This window comes from Dermacentor silvarum, chromosome 6 (assembly GCF_013339745.2).
Source record: "Dermacentor silvarum isolate Dsil-2018 chromosome 6, BIME_Dsil_1.4, whole genome shotgun sequence".
Taxonomy (NCBI): domain Eukaryota; kingdom Metazoa; phylum Arthropoda; class Arachnida; order Ixodida; family Ixodidae; genus Dermacentor; species Dermacentor silvarum.
This window is the reverse complement of record NC_051159.1, coordinates 16,130,390-16,145,290: the sequence shown is the minus strand read 5'-3', so window position 1 is coordinate 16,145,290 and position 14,901 is coordinate 16,130,390. Positions and strand designations below refer to the sequence as shown.

The 14,901-nt window shown below is 41.9% G+C and overlaps 1 protein-coding gene across 1 annotated transcript in view; it reads right to left on the bottom strand.

Moving 5' to 3' along the window:
- The window catches only part of LOC119455307 (tight junction protein ZO-1), a 212,745-nt gene that overhangs the window by 194,364 nt on the left and 3,480 nt on the right, over positions 1–14,901 (bottom strand). The window contains exons 2-3 of the mRNA XM_037716704.2: positions 3,411–3,458; positions 3,151–3,275 (exon numbers count right to left, since the gene is read on the bottom strand). Coding sequence (XP_037572632.1) covers positions 3,151–3,275; positions 3,411–3,458 — 173 coding nt within the window. The remainder of the gene's footprint in view (positions 1–3,150; positions 3,276–3,410; positions 3,459–14,901) is intronic.

The following is a 14,901-nucleotide window of genomic DNA, read 5'->3' as shown; positions in this document are numbered from 1 at the left end:
CCCGGGCCGGGCCCGGGCTGGTCTCGGTCACGTACGCCCGCGCCCGGGCCGGGCTCGGGCTCTGTATTACGAGCCCGGGCTGGGCTCGGGCCTTGCAAAGCGGGCCTGGGCCGAGCTCGGGCCGAAAAATCCGGCCCGTGCAGTGCTCTAGGTGAGAGAGTCACTTTCGCACAAAACAACTGATGAAGGCCTTATGAGGTGACAGAAAATTCCATCCGAGAATGAGGTCATGAGAGCAGGAAGGTAACACAAAAAACTCGATGACTTATAAAATGTCCTAGATGACGACACGGGCCGTGCACACGGCTGATAGAGGAACACGCTACACGCTAGCAGTGGAAAGTACCATGCAAGAAAGTGACGTAGTAACTTTTTTGAGCGTGACAAAGATTCTCATTAACGATGGAAACAGCAGCCTCGGTATTGACAAGCGCTAGTGCGGCGGCTTCCTCAACATATACATGAATTACATTTTGTGGCCAAAATAGAGGTCATGTAGAGATCAAAGCACTTGCAGTTCCTAGCTCTGGAACTGTACTAATCAGTTTCCCTCGGCAGTAGGGGGGCTGACAATGCAAATGTGAAATCGACCGTGGACAAGGAGAAGGAGAACGAAGAGTGGCTTGGCAGCGATTGGAGTTGAAGGGTCTCGGTGGAGAGTGAGAAGTGGCGGCGCGTTGCAGCATGTAGCTAGGCGGATCGAAGGGACCATGGGTAGCCGGGATGCAGCAGTGACAGAAGTGCACAACATGGCCTGTGATCCCACAGGCAAAGCAGATGGGTTGGTTGTCTGGTGTGTAAAAAGGATGAAAAAACTGCGGTGACTTCCTCGGAATAGGAAGTGGGATTGGACGCATGGGCAATGAGAAGGAAAATGCCGGCGAGGGTTATGCTACCACTGCTGCGTAGATGAGGTGGGAGACTTGGAGGGTAGTCAACATAGGATAGCATGCGCAGTCACAGAAGTTTGTGGGTGAATGGTAGGAATGGCAGGAATAGCCTCGGGAATCCAAGAGCGGATGGCTTGCTGTAAGGCCGGGCTCAAAGTTACGCCAGACTTCTGGCTATGAGGCAGCAGCGAGAGCTGGCAGACCAGCTCCTCTCTAATGAAATCTTTTATGTGATGAAAGAGTGAGGAGCGGTCGGGGTGGCCGGTGGCAACAGCTATCCCCAACGTAGGATCAGCTTAGGTGCGTTTTGGCAGGCAATGGTGTATTGGCGCGAAGTTCACCAAATTGTAGTAAGATAGGAAGATGGGCGAGTTGGAAAGGATGCATACTTACTGGTCAGCACAAAAACAACTGAGAACACAGAGGTAGAACGACGCAGGACGAGTGCAGCGCTCGTCCTGCGTCCTTCTACCTCTGTGTCCTCAGTTGTTTTCGCACTGATCATCAATAAGTTCATCAAAGTTCTGACAAAGGCTGACGAGTACGCCAACACTGGTTGGGCTCCTGGCCAGCAATGTCTGGAATGCTGCTACTGCAGGAACACATGTCTCTAACCAAACTGCCTTTCACAGGCAGTCTTGAAATTTTCCCACGTGTCCCAGTGACTAAGTCCGGTAAGCTCATTTCTGTTCTTTTGTTTTTATATATGTTGCAACGAACACAAACGCCAGCCATCAACTGAAAGGTCACACAGTGGTGGAAAAGAAGGAAGACACAAATGCTCAGTCAAAACAACTAAGCAACTTGTCTGCACATGCAGAATTTGTGGAGGATATGCTCAAATTATGCAATGATAACATGAAGCGCATTGCTTCATTTTTGACTGATTCGAGCAAATTGGTAAGGTTGTCATGATATGCATTCCATACAATGGAGGTGTACTCTGATGCTGGTTATATTAGTGAAGTGTATGCATGAAGTCATACCTTTGTATTAGCAAGACATAAACAGCACATGGTTTTTTATTGCTTTATGTGCGCTGTCCAGCTCAAATTCAAAGAAGAAAGCAAAACACCTAGATATTTAAAAGATGAAACAGATTCAACACATGTGCTATCACTTATGCATACAGCCAAGAGCAGTGTTCACAACAGAGGCAAATAAATATTAATGAATGAACAAGATATGCACTGTTATAATTTATTGGTGGGTACGTGATGCAAGTTTAGATTGTAGCTTTCCTCTCCCTTATGTTTGCTGTTACTTCCTCACATCCACAGGACCGTTCGGGTATCCACTGAGAAATGAGACAGTTATGCAGACCTTCATTTCTTCTTGCGTCCCTTTTGTTCGTATTATACAACAAACTACTACTACCACTCTGTCCCTAAATGCTGATTATATATAGTATATATACACTTGCAAAAGCAAAAGTAGCTGATAATCACAACAAATCTGCATCATCCTCATGTTGAACTTGTCCTTCATATTTTAGTCCTTTAACTCAAAGCCAACTCCCCTTCAAAAAGCCATGAGCGAGAAAGCTAAATGAATGAGTAGCTGATTCATATATGGGTGGATAACTAGTTCATAAGTATAGTATTGTAATAAAGCCTATAGAGTAAAGGCTTCATAAGTAAGAGAATGGGTACCAAACAGAATGTGGTAGATGAAGCGTTGACATTGTGGAATTTGCAGCACATAATGGAGTCTCAGGACAGGGCTAACTGTAGAAGAGCAGGATGACAATGCAATTACAAATTAAAACTTGATTTGTAGCAATTATTGTTATGTTATGTATGTCCGACGAGTGTTCTACAGAATATATGCCCAATTCAACTGGCCATAACAACAGTCACGTGGATATGGAATAATATGACAGCACAGAAAAGAAAGAAAGTGTAATAACTGACAGCTGGAGGACTAACCTCCCCTTGTGCATGAATGATTAATGACTCGAACCACCTTCCCGCGCCACTTGTGTCTCTTCCTGGAAAAGTTGGTTAGATCAGGTTTTACTTTTCACTGTAGGGGCCACACATAAACATGCTTTGAGACCTGTGCATATGTTATGGCTAGAACATTGTTTTGTTGTCTTTTATGTCTTTTGATTTCCTGACCAATTTTCACATGTTCTGTTTATGTGTTGATCTGTTGCTCCTGACCTTTTGTAATGCCCCCTGAGAGTAAAATAGGCAAACAAACACAGCAGAAAGGCAGCACAATGCCCTCGGCAAAGGTGGTGGGCAGGCACACATACTGGAGTTTTCCTTCGGCAGGCCCTGCTCGAAGCACATCCGAGATGACAATAGATGGCTCGCCACTGGTGAAGTGTGGGTTGTCACGGCCACCACTGACAGCAATGCCAAACCCGTATCCAGGCACCTGTGGAGAGGAGGAGCAACATTCTGTGGCCACCCTGCCATTGCTGGCTCTGCACTGTAATTTCACATAAGAAAAAGGACGTGTGAAATTCCAGTGCAATCAACTGCCAGTAGCCTCAGTTGAAGCTCTACTCACCCGCCCCAGTGTCACGTGGTGGTGCTCCCAGCGGGCCCGCTCTCCGCCCTGCAAACACACCAGTGCAAGAAGCTCACAACGGGAGCCCATCATTACCAAAGAGGCTAGCAGTGTTCACAGGTAATTATTATTACAGTCGGAGCTCATCATAACACAGTAACAATTGGCACGAAAATATTACATCCGGTACTCATTATGAGTGTACATGCCGATATCAGCAAAACAATAATCATGCTGGGTTCTGCACGAAATAAACCAAGCACTCAGAAAGGCCAGCAAGGACTCTCCTGTCGATTTTGATTGAATGGTCAGTGTAATCATAAAACATTGGCATGTTGGCTTGCCAGCCATGGGTCGGTCAGCCAAGTCAGAACATACGAGCATCTAGATTGCGTCATATCGAGTTGCTCTTGGTGAGTACTTGACATTTTTGCAACCAGAGTACATATTTTAAGCTGCCGAGCTGACAAGTGCTTGCTTCGCCGAGCCAATACTGTCGCGGATCTTGTATTCTCAGTTTCGTTATAGCAACAGAATACTCATTGAAAAAAAGCATGGCCAACCAAATTATAAATTTAACTTGTTAGAGCCGATGATTTGTTATATCAAGGTTTTCATCATCATCATCATCAGCCTATATCTATGTCCACTGCAAGACGAAGGCCTCTCCCTGTGATCTCCAATTAACCCTGTCTTGCGCTAGCTGATTCCAACTTGCACCTGCAAATTTCCGAACTTCATTACCCCACCTAGTTTTCTGCCGTCCTCGACTGCGCTTCCCTTCTCTTTGTATCCATTCTGTAACTCTAATGGTCCATCGGTTATCCATCCTACGCATTACATGGCCTGGCCAGCTCCATTTTCCCCTCTTATTAATGTCAACGAGAATATTGGCTATCCCCGTTTGCTCTCTGATCCACACCACTCTCTTCCTGTCTCTTAACGTTAGGCCTAACATTTTTCGTTCCATCGCTCTTTGTGCGGTCCTTAAGTTTTTCTCGGGCTTCTTTGTTAACCTCCAAGTTTCTGCCCCATATGTTATCACCGGCAGAATGCAATGATTGTACACTTCTCTTTTCAACGACAGTGGTAAGCTCCCAATCAGGATTTGGCAATGCCTGCCGTATGCACTCCAACCCAATTTTATTCTTCTGTAAATTTCACAGGGTCCCCTGTGAGTAATTGACCTAGATAAACGTACTCATTTACAGACTCTAGAGGCTGACTGGCAATTCCTGAATTCTTGTTCCCTTCCCAGGCTATTGAACATTATGTTTGTCTTCCGCATATTATCTTCAACCCCACTCTTACACTTTCTCGGTTAAGGTCCTCAATGATTTGCTGTAATTTGTCCCCATTGTTGCTCAATAGGACAATGTCATCTGCAAACTGAAGGTTGCTTCCCAGTCTAAGAGCTTGAATACTTCTTCTAAGCATGCAGTAAATAGCATTGGAGAGATTGTGTCTGCTTGCCTGACCCCTTTCTTGATAGGTAACTTTCTACTTTTCTTGTGGAGAACCAAGGTTGCTGTGGGATCCTTGTAGATATTTGCCAAGCTATTCAAGTATGCCTCCTGTACTCCTTGATTACGCGATGCCTCTATGACTGTTGGTATCTCTACTGAATCAAATGCTTTTTCATAATCTATGAAAGCCATATAGAGAGGTTGATTGTACTCCGCAGATTTCTCGATTACCTAATTGATGACATGGATATGATCCATCATAGAATATCTCTTCCTGAAGCCAGACAGTCCTCTTGGTCGGCCGAAGTCAAGTGTTGCCCTGATTCTACTGGAAATTATTTTGGTGAATATTCTATACAATACTGAAAGCAGACTAACAGGCCTATAATTCTTCAATTCTTTAATGTCTCCCTTCTTATGGATGAGTATAATGTTGGCGTTCTTCCAGCTTTCTGGTCTTTCTGGTACATGTTGTGACATCAGCCCACACGCGGCTATCACAGATTATCTGGTGGCCATCACTTTCGCCTCCCCGTATTCCCTTTCCCGTGCTCTGCGATCTCGGGGCATATAAACAACGCCCAAGACAATAAAGCACGTTTTTTCCTTGTTGGCTCAACGAGTGCCAGCGTCTGGTCATTTCAGTACACTTGAAGTCGTGAGGCATTGCGTATAAAGGGCCCACAAGCTTTTCAAGCATGATATCTCCTCCACCTTTAATTAAATCGACTCTTATTCCATCTTCTCCAGCAGCTTTTCCCCTGGTCATGTCTTGCAAGCCTTTTTAACTTCATCAGTAGTTATAGAAGGAGCCTCTGTATCCGGTTCATCACTATTTTGAATGAAAGTAGCTTGGCTGTTTTGGGCACTGTACAGGTCAGTATAGAATTCTTCCGCTGCTTTTACTGTCATCGAAATTGCTGATGATATTACCCTGCTTATCTTTCAGTGGATACATTTTGCCTTGTCCTATGCCATGTTTTCTTCAGACTAATTTCATGCTGCGCCCATATTTTACGGCTTCCTCAACCTTTCCCACGTTATAATTTCGGATATCCCTTACTTTCTTCTTGTTGATATCAGTTTCAAAAGTTCAGCGGATTCTATCTGATCTCTCGAGTTTGACACTTTCATGTTTTGCCGTTTCTTTATTAGGTCCTTTGTTACTTGGGAGAGCTTACCTACTGGTTGCCTTGGTGCCTTACCTCCCACTTCAATTGCTGCTTCTGAGATCAGCTTAGTTACGGTTTCATTCACTACCTCTATGATGTCTTCATCTTCCTGTTATAAAGCTGCACATTTGTTTGCGAGCACCAGCCTGAATTAGTCTGCTTTTACCCTTACTGTGTCTAGGTAGGCCTGTTTCTTGCTGACTAATTTTATTCTTTCTCTCTTCAAATTGAGAGAAATCCTAGATCTCACTAACCTATGGTCACTGCACTTTACTCTACCTAACACTTCTACATCCTGCACTATGCTGGGATCACCAGAGAGTATGAAATCTATTTCATTCTATGAAGGTTTTACTATACTCCTATGGTAAGATTTAAGTAAGCCTAAGCAAAAGATTTGAAGACTGCCTCCGAAAGAGGCACAATGCATGAAAGAACAAGGTTCAAGAAGGGAGGAAGCAAACGTAGTTGAGTGGCATGGAGCATTACTGCAAGAAAAGGCAGAGCCTGGAAAGAGAGAAAGCAAAGAGAGGCAAAGGAGCCTAGAAAGATGCCTCTAGCACAGTGAAAACAGTGACAGAAGGAGCATGCCTCAGAGACAACAGTCTAGCTTAGACACTATTAAATGGTTCGCTAAGGCTCTGTGCGCATGGCTTGGGAAGAGCACGTTATTTACAGAATTGCACTGTAGTCTAAAAAGCACTGAAAGTACCAGCAGCACAAAATGCGACAAAGTAAGTATGACTTCCACTGTTTCACATAGTACCACTTGATGAAAGACATTCACAGCGGCGAGCAAGCAATCCGTGCACCAATTCGGGCCAAGGTTGGTTTGCACGTCCTATACAATTGCACTGCAGAGTATTTCCTGAACCAATAGAGAGTTAGGAGGCCCATTCACAGCCTACACTGCAAGCTGGGCTATGTGAAAAGGCTGGCAGGTTTTCACCAAATAAATCTTTTTTATAACTCAATGCTTTCTGGTAAAGAGAAGGCCAAAAACATAGTTTAGAAAGCTAGCTCAAGTGGCCTGCCATGATGTTGCAAACTGTGCACATATATTAGGCACTAATGAAGAATAGCACGATAATGTCCCTTGTTTATTGCACTATTCTTTGTCAGAATAGAATACCGACTCATCCAGCATTCAGTTATACTATGGTCGAAATTTGGGTTGGTTGGCACATGATCTTCTTATTTGAGCAGCGTATAGTGAACACAGACACAAAAACGTACAACACAAGGCGCTATTGTATGTCTTTCTTGTGTCGCTGTTCACCCTGTGCTACTCAATACGAAGACTAGATACATTGTACCCAACAAAAGCCAGAGTGGTCAACTTATACTGCTTTAAAGTAATAGAAAATAATGCATTTCTTAGTTGACTACAATAATGAATTTTCTTAGTTACATAAGCGAACATTGATTTTTGGTCAGCCTGGTTAAATTTACTTATGCACTTCAATTGTTATGCGCACTTTTTTTACACATAAATCATGCGCTTACTAAAGAATTGCATGATATTTACTAAAAGTGCCTGTGTCGTATTCAGTGATATACTTTTCTTTCATTGGACTCATTACTAGCCTTTGGCTATTGGTCCAAACATTTCTTGCATATTTTGTACGACGTATTGTATAAAACAAAGGAAATAAACTTGAAATTTACAACTTTGTTCACATAAATAAATGTTGTTCACCCTGTGCTACTCAATACGAAGACTAGATACATTGCACCCAACAAATACCACAGTGGTCAACTGGGCGGGCTGGTTCATGGTCGCAGGAGTAGCGCTAAACTGAAACAGCACAAAAGAAAGATTACAATGCGACAGACAAAAAGTGCTGTGTTCGTGTTGTAGTGTGTCTTTCTTTCATCCCTCGTCAGTTAAGCGCTACTCCTGCAACCATGAAAATCAATTATGTTCACCAATCAATGTTGGAGTGCCATAGGGTTCTGTACTCAGGCCTATCTTGTTTTTAGTTTACATTAACAATATTAGTTGTGGTCTGTATTCCAGTCAGACTATTTGCTGATGATTACATGATTTATAGACAAATTACTAGCCCTGTGTATGCGTGCTACTTACAATCTGGTTTAGACAATCTCAGTAAATGGTGTAATAAGTTGCAAATGGAAATTAATGCGAATAAAACAAAAGCCATTAGATTAACGACTTCAGCTAGCCCCATGTTATGTAACTACACGTTAAATAACAGGCCCTCAGTAGGCACTATAAAATATCTGAGTGTTCATTTGTCATCTATCTGTCATGGAACACTCATGTAGACTTGATAGTTAGCAAGGCATCTAAAATACTTGGCTTCGTATGGTGCAATTTGCACTTAGCTAACTCCACCACTAAACATCTTACTTACATTGTTGATAGGCTCTAAAATTGAATATGCACCCTTAATTTGGAACCAACATCAGGCCTACCTCATAAAGAAACTTAAGTCTCTGCAGAATAAAGCTGCTCGCTTCATCACAAAAAATTACTTGTGAACATGAAGTGCAACGAAAATAAAATCGTCAATGGAGAGTTTTAGAATAGGGGCCCCAAAGAGCTTCGCAGGTGTTAGCGTCGGGGCATGCAGGAGCGAAGAGATTTAGAATAGGGCTTTGCGTTTGCAGATAGCGTCTTGCACTTGCAGCGCCACTACGGTGTCAAAGAAAAACTATTATAAATATTAAAATAAACTATACCATTTTATGATAAGAGTAATTTTGACTTCCTGTTTTTGTATTTAATTACGATTTAGAGGTTATTCTATTAGCACCAAGCAATTTGTTGCACTTCATTTTGAGTAACCAACTTTTCGTGCCTTCACCAGCCAAGCTATACCACATTAGGCCGACGAGCCATGAAATTGAGAATCGAATTCGGAATCAGCGGCATCTAATGAATCAATCTTCATTACACACGTTAGTTCAGAGAAAGCGATAACTGCTGTCACTTCTCCTAGCTTACGAACTTCACGCATTGCCACGAATTGAGCCCAGTTTGGCACTCGGTTAGAGTCGTCACTTCAATGGGTGCCGCCATGTTTGTTGACACAAAGCTTTTGGGGCAGCTTTTGAGGCTTCCGCTAAATCGGTGAAATAGCACGTCCGACGCAAAACCCAAAGGCAGTTTGCGTCTCGCGCATGCGCAGTGGCTCCGATGCTATTTCTTTGGGGCCCCTATTCTAAAACTCTCCAATTAATCTAGCTCTTCTCGGAAAACGCAGACTAGTCACACTTCTGTCCTTTCACAAGCTTTACCAGAATCAGTTGTCACGCACTACATCATGTGTCTTTGAAACTCGATCACCAACTTAAAGTAGAACCTATCTTTGTCTGTAATAATTTGGTTTATCACTCACCACTCCTCCTCGCCACCGACAAAGGAATCTTCTCCCAGCTGATCACGACACATTTGTAAACCGCTTGAAGTGCTTCCTAAAACTCCAAAACTTATGGTTGTTAAAAATACTTTCACAATTTGTCAGCATCTTCTGACACATTGCGGTTCCATGGCAATATGTGATTTCCCACTGATTTAGTTGCGTATGCTAAGCAATTGTGCCACCTTGCTCTATTTATTGCTGCCCCCGGCTGACACTGCATGCATTAATGATCACAACGAATTGTAAACTATCCAAAGTGCTTTCTGAAACTCTAAACTCGCAACTATTTTGCGCAAGTTTTCATTATCATCTGTCACATTGCAGTTGCGTTTCAATACATAAATCCTTGCTGTACTGATCCACTTTGTTTTCTTGTTTAGTAGTGTATGCTAAGAAGTTGTGTTATCCTGTTCCACTTATTGTTGTGCCCCCCCTATGTAATGCCTATCAGGCAGGGCATTTGAATAAATAAATAAATGTGGTAAGAAATTTAATCTGTGCATATGGCAGCTGAATGAACAACATTGAATGTCGGTGAAGGAGCAGCTCAGAGATTAGGTTCAGAGCATGATTGCTGTGACCTGTTCCACGTTCAAAAGGCCAAACAAAAAACAAGGTAGTATCACACAAAGTTCCTAATATCAAAAGCAGCGCACTGGAACAACAAAGCAAGTGCTCGTGATTGGCAAGTGCTCGTGAACAATCCCACAACGCTCCTCAAAGTCACTACATAAAACATATTACTTGGAATCATTAGCTGTGTCATGTTGAATACAAAAAACGTTCACTTTAATGAAGTTCACAAGAACCAGAAGAAATGTATGTCTAAATGAAACTTCCTTTAGCTGCATAGCATATGTACAAAAGTTTTTTATCAAGAACCAAAGCATTCAAAATAAACTTAAAGCAATAACCTACCATCCCATTTTAAAATTTCAAGGCATTTTGGTGAATATTACCAAGACAAAGTATATAATTCACAGATGTTACCAAGACAGAAAAACTGCAACTCTCAGCCTCTTTAGGTTTCCATTAGGATACAAAAAAATGCTGATGGCATGTTTACAGATTTATTTTATTTATTATTTACATATACTGCCATCTTGCATAGCAAGATATTGTAGGAGTGAGTGCACATGTATGTCAATCAATTGGGGAATACATTTTGGTGGCAAAAAATAAAACAAACAATATAAAAAAATCAAATATCTGGAAGAGCTAGTTAATTAATGAACATAATTAGGTAATAGGTCGGCAAATTCATCACTCGATAACTCACGCAAGGACCCGTCAAGGCCAATTCCAAATCGCAATTGTATGTGGAAAAAAGGAAAACTTAAAACAATCAATCGATGGATTCAAAGGTACAATGTTAAGACGATGACTTGTTCTGGTAGGCCGAGAAGAAGGGTTTGTGAAAACAATAGGTGCATTGACATAAGTTTTCCCATGAGCAATTTTATGTAGCAGAACAACACGGTCACAAGTACGTCTATGGGCCAGAGGCTTTAGTAGCAGCTTACTTGCATGTGATGTTGGTGAGAAATGGTGGTCATAACGATTAAATATAAATCTTATGGCTTTTTTCTGAATAGACTCAAGCATGTCTATGTCTTTGGAATGATGTGGTGACCACACTACCGACGCGTACTCAAGTAGAGGCCTTATTAGTGATTTGTATGCCGTTAATTTACATTCTTTAGTTGCATCTCGTAAGTTTCTTTTAAGAAAACCTAATTTTCTCAGCATCTTGTTGGTTATGCATTTTATGCATAACCAACAAGGCGCTGTGGTTGGTGTATATGAATTGGTGTTGGTGTATATTGGTGTTTACAGGGTAAAACTAATAAACTGTGTCAAAGGAACGCAAAAAATTACCAATTATCTCGACAAATTCCGCTGCACACCAAAACATTATGAAAGGTTCATAGAACTGAATGAAGCTTGCCTCACAACGAGTTTCTTGAACTGTAACATTTTTGCCCAGAGTTCAATTTAATGCATGTAGAAGATTTTAGAAGACTGTGTTCAACTGAAATCTTCAGTCAAGTGAAGCTAATTCTCATGAAGCTTTACGGTACATGAAATTTTACAAGATCAGCAATGCTAATTAGCCACGGCAGCCAATCAAAAACCAGAGGAAACACAGCACTTTCTGTCCTCATTTCTGCCAAACTTTCCTGCATGGAATGCAGCACGACGATCAGTCATTGGAAGGGACCTAATGGTAAGAACCCAAAGCTGTAGAAATACGGCAACCATCATCGTGAAACTACAGCACAAACTGGCAGTTCAATGAAGGCATGGACACAAGTGCTGTGCTTAATTACTGAAATCCTTTAACGTCGCAGTGCACAGGTGAAGCTCAAACCAATTATTTGCCTCCTGATACCAACTAGCCCATGTCAAAGTTATTAGCAGGCCCACGTTTGATTTCTTGAAAACTCTGCGCTTGCTATACTTTCCTGTCAAGAATGCTATATCACGACGTGCATGCCGTTCGTGACCTGAAAGTACCGGGCATTCAGCTTTAAAGACAGGAACGTTTGATTATTGTTTGGGGAAAACATGAGCCCCAAAGTGTTTTTCTTAGAGTGTAGGGCACAACAAAAGCAAGAGGGAAGCACAATGCAAAAGAAATAAAAAGATAATGCGACAGAAATATCAATTCCACTAGCTTTCAACCCCAAGTAAGGAGAAAAAAACCCGTCTCCATTCTACTCTCTGAAAGTGGATATACAGTAAAGCTGGTGCAGACGTTGGACAAGTACTACCACCCCAACTAACGTTAGACAAGCACCACCACTATAAGCGAAGTACGTCACGTGTGCATACTCATTTTTCTAGGTGGTTTGCCAAGCGCAAGTGCCCTATTAAAGTACATTATTGTTTAAGAGTAAATTGTGTCAGAAAATGCATAGAGTACGACTTACACACACAAGCTGCAGGCACGATAGCTTCATATTATTATTCGACTGTACGAGAAAACATAAAGCTGGAAACACGAAAATTGAAAGACACAGCCCGCTCAAGGTCTATCTCGGTGGCCGCGGCAGCTAGGTGGCGGTACTGTTAGCAAAGCATACGCCGTCGTACAAAGTGCAGCAAGGACCAGCGCTTGTCCTGTCTCAACTTGTCCCTGCTACGCTATGTCATTTGTATTCCGACAAATAACCAACACGCCCAAACCCTTGTGCAGCATACATCCTCGTTCTTGTAGGCCCTCCGCCTAGCGCAAGTGCATTTTTGAAGTAATTGAATTTCTCAAAGCAAAATGGGTTAGAAAATTCGTAAAGTACACCTTACACACATTTCACTAATTATTTGTTTAAGTAATTTCTTTACGACACATATTGCAATTTATGAATTGTTTCCAGTGTGTTCACAAGGTGTATCCACTTAGAACAAGTTCTCAGGATGACAGCAGTTATCAACATATTCATTTCCAAAGTGTGCATTGAAATACAATGGCATTCCAGTTATTTTGGTGCTTCTATGCATGATATGGTGTCTGTTTAAAAATAAAATAAGCAGAACAACAGCCTATCTTTACCACAAATTTGCCAGCACATAAATTGAACATCCTTATAATAAGTTCCAAACGAATGTCTTGCGAACTCGCTAACTAGAATTTGTAAATTTCAATATGTGCCCACAAGTAACTAGTTACAAACTTGATTAGTAAAATGTGAATTAGTCAATTATGCTTTTCAATTTATTGTGTAAGTAATGTTTATCTCTTCGAGCAATCCAGCTCAAGGATTAGAATTGTGCTATGGGCCACAGGCAATCTGTTTTTTTTTTAAATTCTGCATAGTCTTTTAACAATTCTGCATAGTCTGAAAAACCATCATGTGACCGCCATTACAGCATGCAGTCATCAGTGTAAAATGGATGTACTGAGGCAGGATGGCACCACAACAAGAATACATCCATTGCAAATGCATTGTTTCATGAATGTGGTCGACGGTAAAAAAAAAAAGCCCTTCTCTCCACACTGCCTTCAGTCGTGCATAGCTGGGCTTTTCATGTGTCATCTGAGGTGCACAGAGAGTAGGAGAAATTCACCCCGTGTGGCTTACATACTTAAATGATGGCTGCTTGCTCATGCACATCAGCAATATCTGCACATGGAAAGATGCATGCGAATATAATTATTTGTCTCCAACAGGGGATACATTTTTTTTTTCTTTTCCTATGAATAGCCCTGGTGTGTGAATGCGATGTGCAAAGACGCTACTAAATTGAAACTGAGGCAAAATTAATGCGTCAAAATGTGGTCAGAAGGTCACAAAATACACAGAATTTAGTGAAACTAACATTGGGAAATGAAAAAGAATCAAGTGAACAATTTCGCTCACAAAGTTCAAATGTACTCTGCTCTGCTAAAGCGTTTCAGTAATACTGATCGGTTGAAAGTAGTGCTTGCACCATGTTTAACAAGACTGATGGCTTCCGTTCTTCCACAAAAAAGTTTAGGTGCCACCCTTGGGCATGGTGTGAGACTTTAGGTGTGAGTAGCGCGTCTTGCAGGAAGGCCTGACAATGCTGCCACAAAGTGACTCTCCGATCATAGCTCGGTCATGTGAGAGGCAACAAAACTTTTCTATTGAAAATGTCTGCTGTTCTGGCCTTGTTTTCTGTATGGTCTTGTTTTGTGCAATGAATAAAATGTGTTCCTTCATCAAACCTCGTCGTCTGCACACGGTTTTGTGCAAAGTCATACAGAGAACTCTATTTTAGGAGCTACTAAAAAGACACACTTTTAGTGTGCTATTCAAGCGTACTCCACCACCGACAAGGCAGAAACATTCGCGCCGGTCCCGTGTGGGACAAGCAAGCAGACTACATAGGCCAGGTGTCATGGCTACGAGACCCTACTTCCTTTTGGTGTACTTTTCGCTGGTATGTTGTGCCCATTTTTCACTGGATGATGCTGCGATCAGTGCTCTGTTTAAGGGCAGCATGAAGAGACATTTTCTGGAAGGGAGCGTGACGGCATTCATCGCGACATATGTTACGAGTATATATTTTACACGGTGACCTTGGGCAAGACACTGCCAATGCTCTCATCTTTTTCTCTCTGTCATAAAGGCATATTTACAAGCTGGGGCTTTATAACCACCAGCACACGCCCCATACTGTTGAATCCAGAAAAAAAAGTGTCCAAGCTGCTCACATAAATTTGAGAAAAAGCTGATAGCTTAACCTTGTATGAGGTTTGTCATTTAACGTGCTTTGAACATGTAATGTGAAGGTTCATAATTATTAGAAGTTAAGACAGCTTTTGGCCCTTCAACTTTTAATGAATTGGGTAATGATTCCGATGGATATATAATGTGGACTCCACAGGTATGTGTAGGACAAAATTATTGGCATCATCTTGCAGTCACTAATATCTTAATGCCAGCATTACATAAGGCTGACTGAAAGCTTGCACGTAATTGTTACTAATGCACTGGAG